We start from the raw sequence: 13,860 nt of genomic DNA, 5'->3' as shown, positions 1-13,860 counted from the left end.
TCGTTGTGCGATACAACTTACAATGTCAGAGATGAATAAAGTTCGTATACATCACTCAAAGAATTTTGTTTTAACCTCACTTGTCGTTGACTTCTGACTATGAGTTCCATACAACTATCGGTTCGTAGATAATTTTAGCCGAGGTAAATGCCGTAGCTTTTCAACTGCCATATCACCAAGTTTCGCCTACAATCACGCAAAACGATACTGAAAACCGTGGTATTTCCTACCTCGCAATTGCCATCCTATAATATGAAAGCTAACATCAGATCTGAGACTATTTCCAAATTATGGCGATTCAAAATCAATTATAGGTTACTACCCCATTATATTCACCCCGCTCTTCGTCGGTTGATCCGATTTCGCATAAGACACCGAAGATATTGTATTAATAATATGTCTGAGGGGTTGTGGATTTTTTTCAATCCTTTTTTATACTCAATCGCCGGTTTTAAGAGCGAGTTGTGCAATATACTTCACAATTTTGAGCATGTTTTCGGAAAAAGAAGTCAAGACAGTACCTGGCACACCGGAGGTCACAGATCTAGCACCTATTGCTGTAGATATTAATGAGTCCTGCGACGCAAATTCAACATCAATGAAGGCTCGGGTTAGTGGATGTCTTCAAGTCCTTGGTGCTTTCTTTATATTCTTCAATGTTTGGTTTGTGAATCCACCAGTTGGCGCTGAATTTAAGAACTCACTGCTATCTAGGGGGTTGAGTTTCGCATTTGGATCGTTCCAAAGCTTCTATGCACTCACGTTTATCTCATCATCAACAGCATCCAACATCGCCTGGATTGGTACTATCCAATCATGGCTCCTAATTGTCGGTGGCCTATTATCGGGCCCGCTCTTTGATCTCGGCTACTACCAGAGCATGGTTTTTGTTGGTAGTTTCTTGGGTGTCCTCGGTATGATGATGCTCAGTCTTGCAGATCAGTACTATGCGATATTCTTGAGTCAGGGAGTATGTATGGGTCTTGGCTTTGGTCTACTTTATGTTCCAAGTGTGGCATTGGTCAGTCGGTCTTTTACATCGAGGAGAGCTGTCGCTTTGGGTGTATCGACTAGTGGTGCCCCTGCCGGGGGTATAATATACACCATCATGTTTAACCAGCTTATATCGAAAGTTGGCTTCCCGTGGACAGTTCGCCTTATGGGATTCGTGATGCTTTTCTTGTTTGTCGCGGCAGCAATCCTTCTTTTGGTCCCCGAAAGGAATACCCGAAAAGTTGATAATACACAACGCAGAAGCTTGATTGACATGCGAGCTTTCAAAGATCTACCTTTTTGGAGTTTTACATTTGCCAACTTTTTCCTTTATCTTGGTTATATCACGCCTTTCTATTATATTCCAACCTATGCGGAAACAAAATTGGACACTTCACGTTCAATGGCTTCCAATGTGTTATTGATATCTCAGGCATCTTCAATTATCGGCCGTGTTGTCTTGACTTTATTCGCTCATTACTATGGGTCCATGGTATCCTGGATTTCCTGTGGTATACTCTCTGGCATCTTGTGTCTAAGCTGGATCAGTGCAGACAATCTGGTTAGATTTGTTCTATATGCAGCATTTTATGGTACGTGATGAATCTTCAGCCATCGCTATAAACATTTGTCATGACTTACGCAAATCGAAGGTGCAATCTCTGGGGCGTTGATTCCTCTTCCACCGAGTGTCTTTTCCCATGTCTGTCCGGATCCCAAAAGCCTTGGTACCTGGCTTGGGATGGCGCAAAGCTTGAGTAGCTTTGCATCACTACTGGGACCACCGGTAGCGGGTGCACTAGCTTCAATTGGCTCGAATGGTAGTGCAGATTTAAATTATCTTGGTATTCAACTGTTCAGTGGAATAACTATGGGATTCGGTGCATTCCAGTTGATAGGACTGTGGTATTTACTCTACACAAAAAGGGGCAAAAGGGGATTGTTCTAGAAGCACTAATATGAAACGCACCGATACACAATGTCTTAAAAGCTTGGAAACATTTGATAATGAAGTTAACTGGCTGCAACAATATTAACGGATAGTCGCCGGTCGCTAGGAATTCACAATTTAAACCGTTGTTGGGATTTGTTCCAAATTTTACATACATAGGTACATATACATGTATGAAAGACACAAAAAGGCCGAGTGGAAAGGTGTGCACAAGAGGCATATCATAGAAAGGACAATCGAGTTGTCTTTGGCACGAAGATATAGTCGTAGCAAAAGCGGCAATTGGTCAAATTCGCCGACAGCAAATCAGGGCCCGTATCACGTGATATCGGTATTTCTGACGAATAACATTCGCGTGAGTCATTGATAGCCCATCAGTACTAAATAAAAGGCCTGGACAATTATAAAGCTCAGCTCTCAGTTTTCAACTCCAAGCATTATTGTAATTGAATCCTCAATTCACAAACATGACATCGCTACGCCAAAAAGGCCCACTATGCTCCCTCGCTCCAGCTATTTTACCATCAGCCAAAACACTTCCAGGCCGGACAATCACCCTCGAGAAACTGGAGCCAAAACATGCCGAGGATCTATTCAATGTCACTGGTGGGACTGACCCAGCAAGAGGATCTCTCTGGGATTACATGTTCGACGAACCGTACTCCGACCTCAAAACATTCCAGGAAAGCATCGCTTCCAAATCCACTTCCAATGATCCATTTTTCTATGCAATTATCGATCAGCGCAAGACACTGCCCACCTTCGGAAAGGCAGTTGGTTATTTGTCTTTGATGCGAATGGTTCCCAGCCACTTAAACATCGAAATCGGGAATGTGATGTACTCGTCTACTCTCCAGCGCACTACTGGAGCCACGGAGGCGATCTATCTCCTGGCACAGCATTCATTCCATGATCTTGGGTACCGGAGATTGGAATGGAAGTGCCATTCGCTGAATGAGCCTTCGAGGCGTGCTGCTTTGCGCTTAGGTTTTACATTCGAGGGAATCTTCCGGCAACATATGATTGTGAAAGGAAGGAGCAGGGATACAGCTTGGTTTTCGATTTTGAAGGATGAGTGGGATACATCCTTGAAATCTTCAATGGACAAGTGGCTGGATGCTGAAAACTTTCGAGATGATGGTAGTCAGATCAAGTCATTGCAGGATTTGAGGGCTGAGCTGGGGGCATGAGTTATCCATTATACATATGTATACTTTCAAACTTCTCCTGTTGTCACTATAGGTGCAACAATACTGATACTATATTCTAAATAATAGAATAAAGACATATGCTCACTGAACAACGGAAGCGAGCGGGTTAGAAAGCTGCATATTTAATTGCAAAGTTATGCTTTTTATCTTCAATATCGGAGGGTACACGAACTTCGGCCAGTAGACTTGATTCTCCAACTTCCTACACTTCTATGCTGCAATATTCGTATATCTATTTGTAGGAATGAACCATCATAGAATCCTGGTAGAGCGTCCCGACGTACTTCGTCTTAAAAAGATAACTACCTACATACTATTATGCTTACGATAACGTGGAAATTACTTGTCGATATAGATACAAAGATATTCATGTTCTGTCTACGCTTCTCCGAGCCATTGTCCTAGATGGTCTCAGCATCTGGTTCAATCCTTCCGATTCTCTTTCAGGGGTCGTATGATCCTTCCCTACTGTGGGTCATGTTATTTACTGGCACGTTTATTCTTCATAACACCTGCAGTGTGTGCTAGTCGATGTTCCTTATCTTTCTTGGGTGGGGAGGATATCGCCCAGTTCAATCTCTATGATACTTCATCGCATGACATACAACTTAGCCATTCTATCAAACGAGTCTGTAATAAAAATAGCGGAGCGAGGAAGTCGGGGGCATTTACAGTGATCATGATATAATGTGATCAGTCACGAGAACTAAGGTGTGACAACACCCACATAAAGGATCTCGATCCGAGATCTACTCCGAGCCCACCGATGTTCTCCGAGATCGCGAGATCGCATTCATAGGCAAACTTCCAAGATCGACCATTATAATTGCCAGGATAGGAATAAAACCATTGCCAAGAAAGACTAGAACAATGCGTGCAATTGAATTGACCGATCACAACGAGGCGGGTCCACGGTTCTTTTGGTCGGTCTCAGTGGGGATACTATTTAGTTCCTTTCTTACCAGGTTGTATACTACGAAGGATCCATTGATTTGTGTTCACAGGAAGTTGTCCAAGTGGTCTATAAATACTATCCGACTCCTTCATCTTCCTTCATCCAAGCTCCTCAAAGCCCCCCATCCTCTCCAAATGTCTACAGCAGCAGAAACAAAAGAAAGTACCACACTGGTCTCACCTGCACCAGAGTACGGCTTCAGCGGCGTCAACTGGTCAGACTACATCAAATTTCGACCTATTTATCCAACTTCATTTTTCGAGAAAATCTTCGCCTACCATTCCCAAAAGACAAGAGCAACATGGTCTACAGCCCACGACATCGGCGCTGGTTGCGGAATCGTATCAGCTAGTCTCGCTCCTCACTTCAATAACGTCATTGTCTCCGATCCCAACGAAGGTTACTCCACACTCGCCCGCAAGATCTTAGTTGAGGAATCACGACTACCCGAAGCAAAATTCAAATTCCTACAAGAAAGTGCTGGAAACAGCTCCTTGGAGCCTGCCACTGTTGACCTCATCGCGGCTTGCGAATGTATCCATTGGACGAGACCTGATGATGCGATCAAGGGTTTCGCTCGAGAACTTCGCGCGGGTGGAACTCTTGCCATTTCACTATATACCCGGCCGCGGATTGTAGATAACGAGCGTGCTCAAATGGCTTGGAGGGCAATCTTTGAATACTATGCTGGGCAAGTGAAGAGCCCGTTGTTTGATCATGCACTTCGGATCTTGAACACGGGCACTGAAGCTTGGGGATTCCCGGAAGAGGATTGGGAGTCTGTGAAGAGAGTTTATGTCAATGCTGAAGGGAGTCTTGATGCTTTCAAGATCAATGATTTAGTTCTTGAGAGTAAAGTCAAGGAAGGAGAAGGAATTTTTTGGGAAGAGAATGTTCAGGAGTGGATGGATGAGCAAGATATTACTTGGTTCAGAGGATATGCGGCTACCTGGTCGAAGCCAGATGTTGCAGAAGAAGAAGTGATACCTCTTTGGAATGAGTTGGAGCAAGCTCTTGACGGCAAGAAGGCCAGAACCGCCACACCGCTCGCTTTGGCTTTTGCTACAAAGAAATAGTTGATTGTATTGTTTTCTTGCTATCATAATCTCATTCAATATTTGACACATCAACTATTCCAAATTATTTACAACTTTGAATCATCCTTTCCACTAATGATCTCTTCAACAACCTTAGCCGCCGCCAAAGTCTCTTCATCTTTGAATCGTCTCCCAGAAATCTGCAATCCAACCGGCGCACCCTCATACCGCTCGGGGCCCTGATACTTACGCCACTCTCTCTCATCAACTTCATCTCGCGGAACATACCCCTTATCCTGCTCCGTCAAAACATCCAATCTGGAATCGACGGTGAGCCCAGACGGAAATACAGCAGAAGGTAGATCTACGATGTTCCAGACCGCGGTATAGTTCCAATACTGTGACTCTCCCATCACAGCTGCCACGCCGGGATATGTCGGTGAGAGAATGAAGTCAACACCCCGACGCTTCATCAGAGCATGATATTCATCTCGATAAATATCGCGCTGCTCTTGCAGAGCCCAGGTTTCACTATGTGAGAGGGGCTTGGCTCGGCTGTATGCGAGAGCCCATTCTGTCAGTGGACGTGCCGGCTCGCCTGATTCTGCGAGGAGATCACGCTGTCTGAGGGCTGCGTCGGGGTAGTAGAGGGCAGACTCGATGGATATTAGTGATAAGTAAGAAGGCTGCGAAGAATCATTGACTTACAATAACTTCCCATCCATGCTGGTGCTTATACGGTTCCCAGTCCACGACCTTGATTCCCGCCGCTACCAGCTTATCCTTGGCATGTCGCAAGGCACGATTGATAGGAGGATGAGGGCGGACACAGCTGGTCGAACATTAATAAAATACTCAATCAAGCTCAGACTCAACTTACCCATCATCCCACATAATAGCAACAGTCATATCCCGCGTGGGAGCAACATTCCTCCAGGGCAAAGGCATCAACGACGTCTCAACATCCCAAGGCTCCTGATCCAACACGGCTTTCTGGAACAGCTCCAGATCTTCCATAGAGCTACTAGACATTGGCCCAACGACACCACGGATAGTCTCCTGTCCGGACGAGGCAACTTTGATTCCGGTACCTGGATTCCGTAGCGAGGAAGGGCGGAATCCATAGGCGCCACAGAATGCTGCTGGGCAGCGAATCGATCCGCCAATGTCGGTGCCGATTCCCAATGGTGCGCAGCGGAATCCCATTGAGGCACCCTCGCCCCCAGAAGATCCGCCTGGGGTTAGAGTGCGATTGTGGGGGTTTACGGTTGTGCCTGTGATGTTGTTGCTGCAGCAAAGATGCTGGGTTGTGTTAGTTGGTGATATTTGACAGTGAGTTGATATGATCTGAAGATACGTACCATCAGTGACTGAGGCTGGTTAGTTCTGACATGAAACACTGCGCCGGCTTTGGATAGTAGTTGTAGGAGAAGGGCATCTTCCGTGTAGACCTTGTCGACCCTGTTATTATGACTGTCAGCAGTGTTTTAGGCCGGGATAACAATGCTTTGCTCACCAAGCCACATATCCTGTGTTGCATGTTCGATTTTTCATGGAAATATGCTCCTTGACACTGATTGGAACACCATGCTGTAGGTCAATCATTAGTCTTCTTATCTCAACTGGAGTGAACATTTATATGGACCTACCAACGGTCCGACCAATCTCCCCGTGCGCCGATAATATTCATCCAACTCTTTAGCACGAGAAATCGCCTCCTCAGCCATGAATTCGGTAGCGAAATTGAGCTGGAAGTACTATTAATACCAAAATTCGAAAGCAAGATAACGCTCACAATCTCACCAGTTGATGACCCAGAACAGCCCTCTTCAAAAAGGCAATCACCACTTCTTCTGCCGTCAGTTCTCCCTTTTCCATTTCCGTTACCAATGCTGTAGCAGACATTTCCGTAATGGTAAGCTCGCGCGCAGTCAATAAGCCGCTTTTGCGGGGAAAATCATTCACGCTCTTCTGTGAGGCTGGCGGCAGCTTGTCGGCAGGAAGAAGCCATTGCTTTGGAATAGAGTTACTCAATATTTCTTTGCCCTTTTGAGCTTCAAGTTCCCAGTTGAGGGTCATGATGGTAATTTATTAATTGAACGTCTTGATTGGAAAGATGTATATTCGATCTCGAAAGGTGGAATCATATAAACAAACAGTGGCACACGGAAAAGGAACTCGGGTCGTATTTGATTCCCCCGCACAAGTCAAGCTCTATTGGGAGACATGTAGCTATCTCGGAATCGGAATATGGAATCCTACTGGACTACAGCATCCAATAGCCACACTGCCGCAGGCATTCCCGCCCCAAATAGTGGAGAGACATGCACCTCTTAATCGTAAAATTGGAGGGGTTTTGCTCGTTAGGGAATGGATCGCTGCGGAGCAATTCCGTTATGACTCCAATCTTATCGTTCAATAAATCGCTCGGGGTTTACTCCAGTTGCATAGATCCTATCTTCGGACGTCGAAGTTTCTTCGTTCCTTGGTATCCAAGTGTACTTAGGTTTTTTTTTCTATAGAAAAAAAAAGCCATGGCAGTAGCATATACGGATATACGAATATATAGACCAAACAAAAAAGAAATCTCTCCCTCGGGGAATCGAACCCCGGTCTCCCGCGCTTATCGGTTTTAATGACAAGCGGAAATCATCACCACTAGACCAAGGAAGATGTGATGGTCGAGTTACTGCTCGGCCACTTGGCTGGTTGATGGAAGATATGGCCAGTAGAAGATCTATGATGAGGAAAGTTGATTACCTATTTAGAAATTGCTATAACACGCATTCTTCTTCTAGAACCATTTTTCAACCAATATTCTTTTAGTAGCCGACACTGTATTTGAAATTTTGAGTCTTGGTTGTTTGTTTCTCTTTTCCATTTTAGAAGTTCTTAGGTTGGTCCGTTGAACTATTCTAACCTAGAATTTTTGTATAGTGATCATCCAATATATATTAACAACGCCAATGCTTATGCTTAAGTTTCAACAACCCATCTACATTTCCATCGGCCTCACATTCATTGTACACCAAAAAATTACCCAGAAGAAGATTGCTGGTTTTTGAGATAAATCTGTCTCTTTCTTTTTTTCTTTTTTCAGTTTTGAGCAAAAAACCATAGTATAGATACGCCGAATGACTACTTAGTCTTGCTGGGAATCTCTCTTGAGTTTGTCACACCATCTATAGGATGAGCATAGACAGCAATGCTTATATATTTTAGTTCACGCTTAGTATGACCACACATATGTAGTTCATCCACTCCAAGCCTCTAGCCACAGCAAGTAAGCTGTTCGCAAAGGGTCCCACAGATAACCTGGCAACGGGATGATTTGTCGCTGTCCTGAGTAACATCGGCCTCGGCACCATCATCGGAGAGTTCGGGTTGCAGTGTCACTGAGTGGATTCCATAAGCGTGGAAACATCCATTGATCACCTTGGCAATCTTGATAAAGTCTTCGACAGAATCCTCGGATACAACGACGTGCACGGATGCGAGGGTCTTTTCTTGGTTGAGGCGCCAGATGTGGAGTTCATGGATTGATATAACGCCTTTGATCTGATGGTTATTAGTATTGGGGAAAAAAAGTCCGATAGTGCCTATAAGATCACTTTTTACCTTCTCCAGGTCGTGTTTCACATCACACATGCTCACACCAGTGGGTGCACTTTCCAGCAAAATCAATCCGGCATTGCGCACTTCGAGTATTGTTAACTTTGCCTGCTGTTTGGTTATAAACGAGAGAATCGGACTCACTTAGTGGAAGAGAAGACAGGATGATGAGTATAGCAATAAACATGCTCACGCCAGGGTCGGCATAGTAGCGAGCGGGATGAGGTGCTGCAAGCCAGATAATTAGACCGGCAGCCATAACGCCCAGGTTGTTAATCGCATCGCCAATGACGTGGATCATGACTCCCGTCATTCCAAGGTCGCCGTGATCATGTCCACCGTGGCCGTGACTGTGACTAAGACCACCAGAGTCCGCGCAATGAGGTGTGTCGAGGTGCAAATGTTTGTGATCATGATGCTACCTCGTGTCAGTTTCCTTGATCATACTTCCGATGAATGTTGATGCATACCACGGCGTGCGAGTCTTGGTATTGCTCTACAACTTGAAGATCCGGGACTTCAACTGTAGATGGGCCATGACCATGGCCATGGCCGTGTTCTAGCTTGAGTTAGTTTGGTATGTAGGATGTGGACCTATAAATGCCATACCATGGAGGAAGATAACGCTAATAATATTTAGGCCTAGTCCAATGCAGCCAATAATAAACATCATCTTGGGATTATTGACATCTAGAAGAATGGTTAGAATTCCGAGAGTAGACAATATTTAGCTCAAACATATTGACTCACGTTGTAGGGCGATGAATCGCTCAATAGACTGTAAAAAAATACTGATACCCAAACCAAGCAAAAGAACACCATTGAAAAAGGCACCTAGCAGTTGGGCCCGCTGCCAACCAAACGAAAGTTCTTTGGGTGAGTCGGCCTGCTCGGATTTCTACAGGACCCATATCAGTATGATTCCAACAAGGTAGATTGAAACGGCTATGTACCTTCAAAGCAACAAGTGCAATAATGAAACCAACCAAGTCGTTCAGCTGAGTAAAGTGTTAATTCCATAGTTAGAGATTTGACCAGAAAGAAAAAAAAAACCTACATAGTGAAAGGCATCGGCAATAAGAGCAATAGAGTGGGTATAAAATCCCACTTTCCAGTGTCAGTATTTTATCTCCAAACAAGAAAAGGGCACCGACAGGAGATCTCAGCCAGAAAGAAGCAAGTCGAAATCCCAATGACAACACTTAGACGAGTCGAGCGCGCGATATGAAACACCATGATGAGATAACTCAGTAGCAAAGAACAGATGATTGATCTCTAGGTATGCGATCTAAAGAACCGAACAAAACTAACACAATGGCGCGAAAGGAAAAGTGTTCTGGTGTCAGTTGATACAAGTCATCTGCTAAGCACTGAGAGGCAAAGTAAAGTAGAAGTCAATCAAGGAAATGAATGACAGTTCGTAGTTGCTGTCTACAACAAGAATATTCTGTCAGGATCTGAATACTTCTGCCTCAAAGTCTTAGTTGGGAAAGCAATCGTCCGATGTCTCCGCCGTGTAACTAAACCTGTCTTCTCCGATCCTCCGGCCGCATAAAACTATGTAAGGCGGTATGCAGGAAGGTCAATATTATACATTGGGTGTCTATGCATAAGGTGTGTCTCATTTTATGGCATCCAAGGTGAAAATTCAAAATTCGCTGGGGTATGTTATGACATTGACATAAGGTAAATTAGGGCTTGGTGCAATGTCCGGTATAGAGACAAGAAATGCAAAATGAGGACCCGGGGGAGTTCCTAGGGGTAAGGGGAATCCGGAAATCCCCCAGCCCTATACAAACCTGTTAATTTTGGTGCTCTATTGCAGATCAGACGAGGAATGCATGTTACCCTCCAATGCCCTGGGCGTATGTGTCACCCGTGAATGTGAGAATCCGCCTTTTGCTACGATGCTACACAAGTAAACAATAATATTCAAATGGTTCAATTTCATTAACTACACACACTTTCACCATTATATGTCTTTGTCGAAATTAAGCAGCAATCTGATCAGATAATCCATCCAACTCACGTGCCCAGTTTCGGTGTTGCGAAACATGCCAGATAAACTGTTCCGCCAACCCCTTGGCATCACCTGCAATCTTCCCAACCTTCAACAACGACGCGGCATCTCCATACCCAGTAACAACACCATACGACTCCTTCAAGGAAGCTCCACTCTGCGCGACCTCAACCTCAGGAAGATTGATCTGGCGCTGAATAAATGGCACAGCCTCGTTGGATCCCGCAATTGCCTTGAGATGAGAGAATGACTCTGCAATCCAGTGCTTCGCTACACCGTTCTTGGCCAGCGCTTGCACATGCTTGCCACCGGGAACATACACAGCATCAAAGAGTGTCGATCGCATACCCACGAAGAAGTGGTCTGGTACAACAGTCTGTCCAGACTCAGATGTCACACCTTGTCGCTGCGCGCCGATCGTGAAGACGAATGCACCTTGTGCTTGTAGCACTTCTTTCATCGTCGCATACTGGTTGTAGTCGAAACCGTCGGCTAGGAGGATTGAGATGCGACGCGTCTCGATAGTCGGCTTCTCGGGCATGTATTCTAGCTGGCTGAGACCCTTTGCTTTGATTCCTTTGTTTTCTTTGAGGGCTTTGGTGGGCGTGTCACCGCCAACGTTTGTCGCAACTGCCTTGGCTAGGTCGAGATCGATTGAGGCCAGGCGCTCTGTCATGCGCTTGTAGACGACTGGATCGTCGCAGTGATCAAGTTCGAAAGAAAAGGCCTTTGTGACGTGCATCTTTTCAATAGCCGAGAGCGAGTTGTAAAACACTTGCGCTTGGTTGAAGTGCTCTTTGAACTTGTCCGACAAGGCGCGCTTCTTGGCTCCCTCCACCTTCTGTGGGTAACTGACGAAGCCGCCCTCGGCTGCCGTTGCAGGTGGGTTTGCGTCAAACCGGTTCGGCCAGTAATTGACTGTACCCTTGGTTATGCGATGTCTGCCCTGGCCATCGCGGTTCACCAGACTCATGTATGGACAAACAGGCCGGTTAATGGGCAATTCTTGCCAGTTAGGACCGAGACGTGAGAGCTGTGTATCGAAGTATGAGAAGTTGCGGCCCTGCAGCAACGGATCGTCGGAGAAATCGATACCAGGTACGATGTGGCTAGTACAGAAAGCAACCTGCTCAGTTTGGGGGAAGAACTCGTCGATATTGCGGTTCAATTCCATCTCGCCAATGTAGCGAATAGGAACGAGCTCTTCGGGCCAGACCTTGGTAGCATCCAGAGGGTCAAACTCGAAGTCATCGAGCTTCTCCTCGGGAATAAGCTGGAGACCGAACTTCCAGCGCGGGAAGTGGCCGGCTTCGATGGCGTCCATGAGATCCTTGCGGTGGAAGTCGGGATCCTGGCCGCCGATCTTCAACGCCTCATCCCAGACGAGCGAATGCACACCCAGCTCGGGGGTGAAGTGGAACTTGACGAAATGACGCTTTCCCTCCTTATTAATCAGAGAATAGGTGTTCACACCGAAACCCTGCATCATCCGGTATGACCGGGGAATAGCACGATCAGACATAATCTGCGACTCGTCAGCACATGACCAAAAACTACAAACACTCGGAAAACGTAATACTAACCCACTGATTCATATGGGTCACCTCAGAATGCAGATACTGGAAATCCCAGAAATTATTATGCGCACTCTGACCCTGCGGCACCTCATTATGCGGCTCAGGCTTCACGGCATGGATAACATCTGGGAATTTGATCGAATCCTGAATGAAGAAAACCGGAATGTTATTGCCAACAATATCCCAGTTTCCTTCAGACGTATACATCTTGACAGCGAACCCGCGCACATCACGAACTGTATCCGCGCTGCCCTTACTACCCTGCACAGTCGAGAAGCGCACGAACAAAGGCGTCGACCGAGTGGTATCTGTCAAGATACCGGCCGTCGTTACGTCCTCCGCACTCTCGTATAGTTTGAAGGTGCCGAAGGCACCTGTGCCACGAGCGTGCACGACTCGCTCGGGAATGCGCTCGTGATCAAAGCGCATAATCTGATCGAATGAGCTTCAATTCGCATTAATACCTTTTGGGGGTTCGCCGCAACACACCTTCTCGCGCGCAATTTGATCTTCCAGAAGCCCTGGTCCGGTCCGCTTCTCATCGGCAACTCGGAGCCAGTGGTCTGGGTCTGAGATCTTAATGCCATAGTCTGTAGTCATGTGCTGGTTGGCGTGGCCATCGACGGTGTCCTTGGCCAAATCGGCGGACTTGCCGTCCGCGGTTTTGGAGTTATTCAATGCCATAGTTAATATCGACCCAAAACAAAGAGGATAGCTGGTTGTAGAGAAATGAAAAGAAAAAAGTGAAGGCCACAGGCAAGTTTATCAAGTGCAAGAAAAGTCTAATTGTTACATCAATGATGTAATGAATGCATTACAGGGTTGCGCAATCCAATCACCATTTCATAAAAGCAAATCATGCATACGAGAACGAGATCAATCAGACTAAACTATTTGTTCTCCAGGGCTACGGGTCTCTCGCGTGGAGTTGGGGTCAATTGCAAGGCCATGGCAGCTGTATGACCGTATACCTGATCATCACACATTCCGAACCAATACCGAGGAAGGCGCCAAAACCTGACCCACGCAAAGCAGACAGGAAATATTGCGAATTCTAGCCCTCCCATTTGTGGAGCTGGTTCCTTCAATCCACGAGAGCCGGTAGCTGCGGGAGCTTCATCCTTGTTTTTTTGGGTGGTCGATCATGGTTCCACTTTTGCACAATAACAGTTCGCTGGGGATGGATATACAGGTCGATTACCAATCGATGACGTGAAGGTCTGGAATTGGCTTCTTATTCATTCAATATGGCCTCTAAGCAGGGCTTTAGGGTGCAATTGTATGTCGGACAATCTGGTGCGGTGCTTAATAGATGTTGGGGTATTTGTAGTCAGAACACAGTGACGTCACTTGATATCAAGGTGTAATCCATCGCCAAATTGATGTTTCAATAAGACGAGAGATAGTATAGGAAAACATATGTATGAATATTGAAAAAATGCTAAATACATCTATGTGCACATCTATCTATGGCTATGGCTAATTCCTGAGGAAGAACTGCAG

The 13,860-nt window shown here is 45.8% G+C and overlaps 6 protein-coding genes across 6 annotated transcripts; 3 read left to right on the top strand and 3 right to left on the bottom strand.

The window, feature by feature from the left end:
* Window positions 1–490: 490 nt before the first annotated feature.
* Window positions 491–1,074, top strand: N7529_008036 (uncharacterized protein; the record flags this gene model as incomplete). Its single annotated transcript, XM_057243563.1, has 2 exons — window positions 491–970; window positions 1,012–1,074. The coding sequence occupies 2 exons, from the start codon at window positions 491–493 to the stop codon at window positions 1,072–1,074; spliced, it is 543 nt and encodes a 180-aa protein (XP_057095101.1).
* A 1,338-nt stretch (window positions 1,075–2,412) lies between these two features.
* N7529_008035 (GNAT family N-acetyltransferase) lies at window positions 2,413–3,135 on the top strand (the record flags this gene model as incomplete). Its single annotated transcript, XM_057243562.1, has 1 exon — window positions 2,413–3,135. One exon carries the CDS (start codon window positions 2,413–2,415, stop codon window positions 3,133–3,135), a length of 723 nt encoding a protein of 240 aa, XP_057095100.1.
* Window positions 3,136–4,245: 1,110 nt separating this feature from the next.
* N7529_008034 (class I SAM-dependent methyltransferase) lies at window positions 4,246–5,187 on the top strand (the record flags this gene model as incomplete). Its single annotated transcript, XM_057243561.1, has 1 exon — window positions 4,246–5,187. One exon carries the CDS (start codon window positions 4,246–4,248, stop codon window positions 5,185–5,187), a length of 942 nt encoding a protein of 313 aa, XP_057095099.1.
* Window positions 5,188–5,255: 68 nt separating this feature from the next.
* On the bottom strand, window positions 5,256–7,227 carry N7529_008033 (putative glutamyl-tRNA(Gln) amidotransferase subunit A; the record flags this gene model as incomplete). Its single annotated transcript, XM_057243560.1, has 7 exons — window positions 5,256–5,804; window positions 5,857–5,980; window positions 6,029–6,450; window positions 6,510–6,609; window positions 6,665–6,738; window positions 6,798–6,896; window positions 6,952–7,227. 7 exons carry the CDS (start codon window positions 7,225–7,227, stop codon window positions 5,256–5,258), a joined length of 1,644 nt encoding a protein of 547 aa, XP_057095098.1.
* A 1,191-nt stretch (window positions 7,228–8,418) lies between these two features.
* N7529_008032 (putative di-, tri-valent inorganic cation transporter) lies at window positions 8,419–9,996 on the bottom strand (the record flags this gene model as incomplete). The annotated part of the gene is made up of 9 exons (XM_057243559.1): window positions 8,419–8,706; window positions 8,767–8,846; window positions 8,905–9,178; window positions 9,231–9,319; window positions 9,370–9,450; window positions 9,511–9,658; window positions 9,714–9,758; window positions 9,818–9,867; window positions 9,915–9,996. The coding sequence occupies 9 exons, from the start codon at window positions 9,994–9,996 to the stop codon at window positions 8,419–8,421; spliced, it is 1,137 nt and encodes a 378-aa protein (XP_057095097.1).
* A 755-nt stretch (window positions 9,997–10,751) lies between these two features.
* Window positions 10,752–13,041, bottom strand: catA (catalase catA; the record flags this gene model as incomplete). The annotated part of the gene is made up of 3 exons (XM_057243558.1): window positions 10,752–12,305; window positions 12,364–12,789; window positions 12,847–13,041. The coding sequence occupies 3 exons, from the start codon at window positions 13,039–13,041 to the stop codon at window positions 10,752–10,754; spliced, it is 2,175 nt and encodes a 724-aa protein (XP_057095096.1).
* Window positions 13,042–13,860: the final 819 nt, after the last annotated feature.

Source organism: Penicillium soppii (assembly GCF_028829465.1).
Source record: "Penicillium soppii strain IBT 18220 chromosome Unknown utg000006l, whole genome shotgun sequence".
NCBI classification, from domain to species: domain Eukaryota; kingdom Fungi; phylum Ascomycota; class Eurotiomycetes; order Eurotiales; family Aspergillaceae; genus Penicillium; species Penicillium soppii.
Note: the sequence above shows the minus strand (reverse complement) of the source record. Positions and strands in the feature narration are given on the sequence as shown.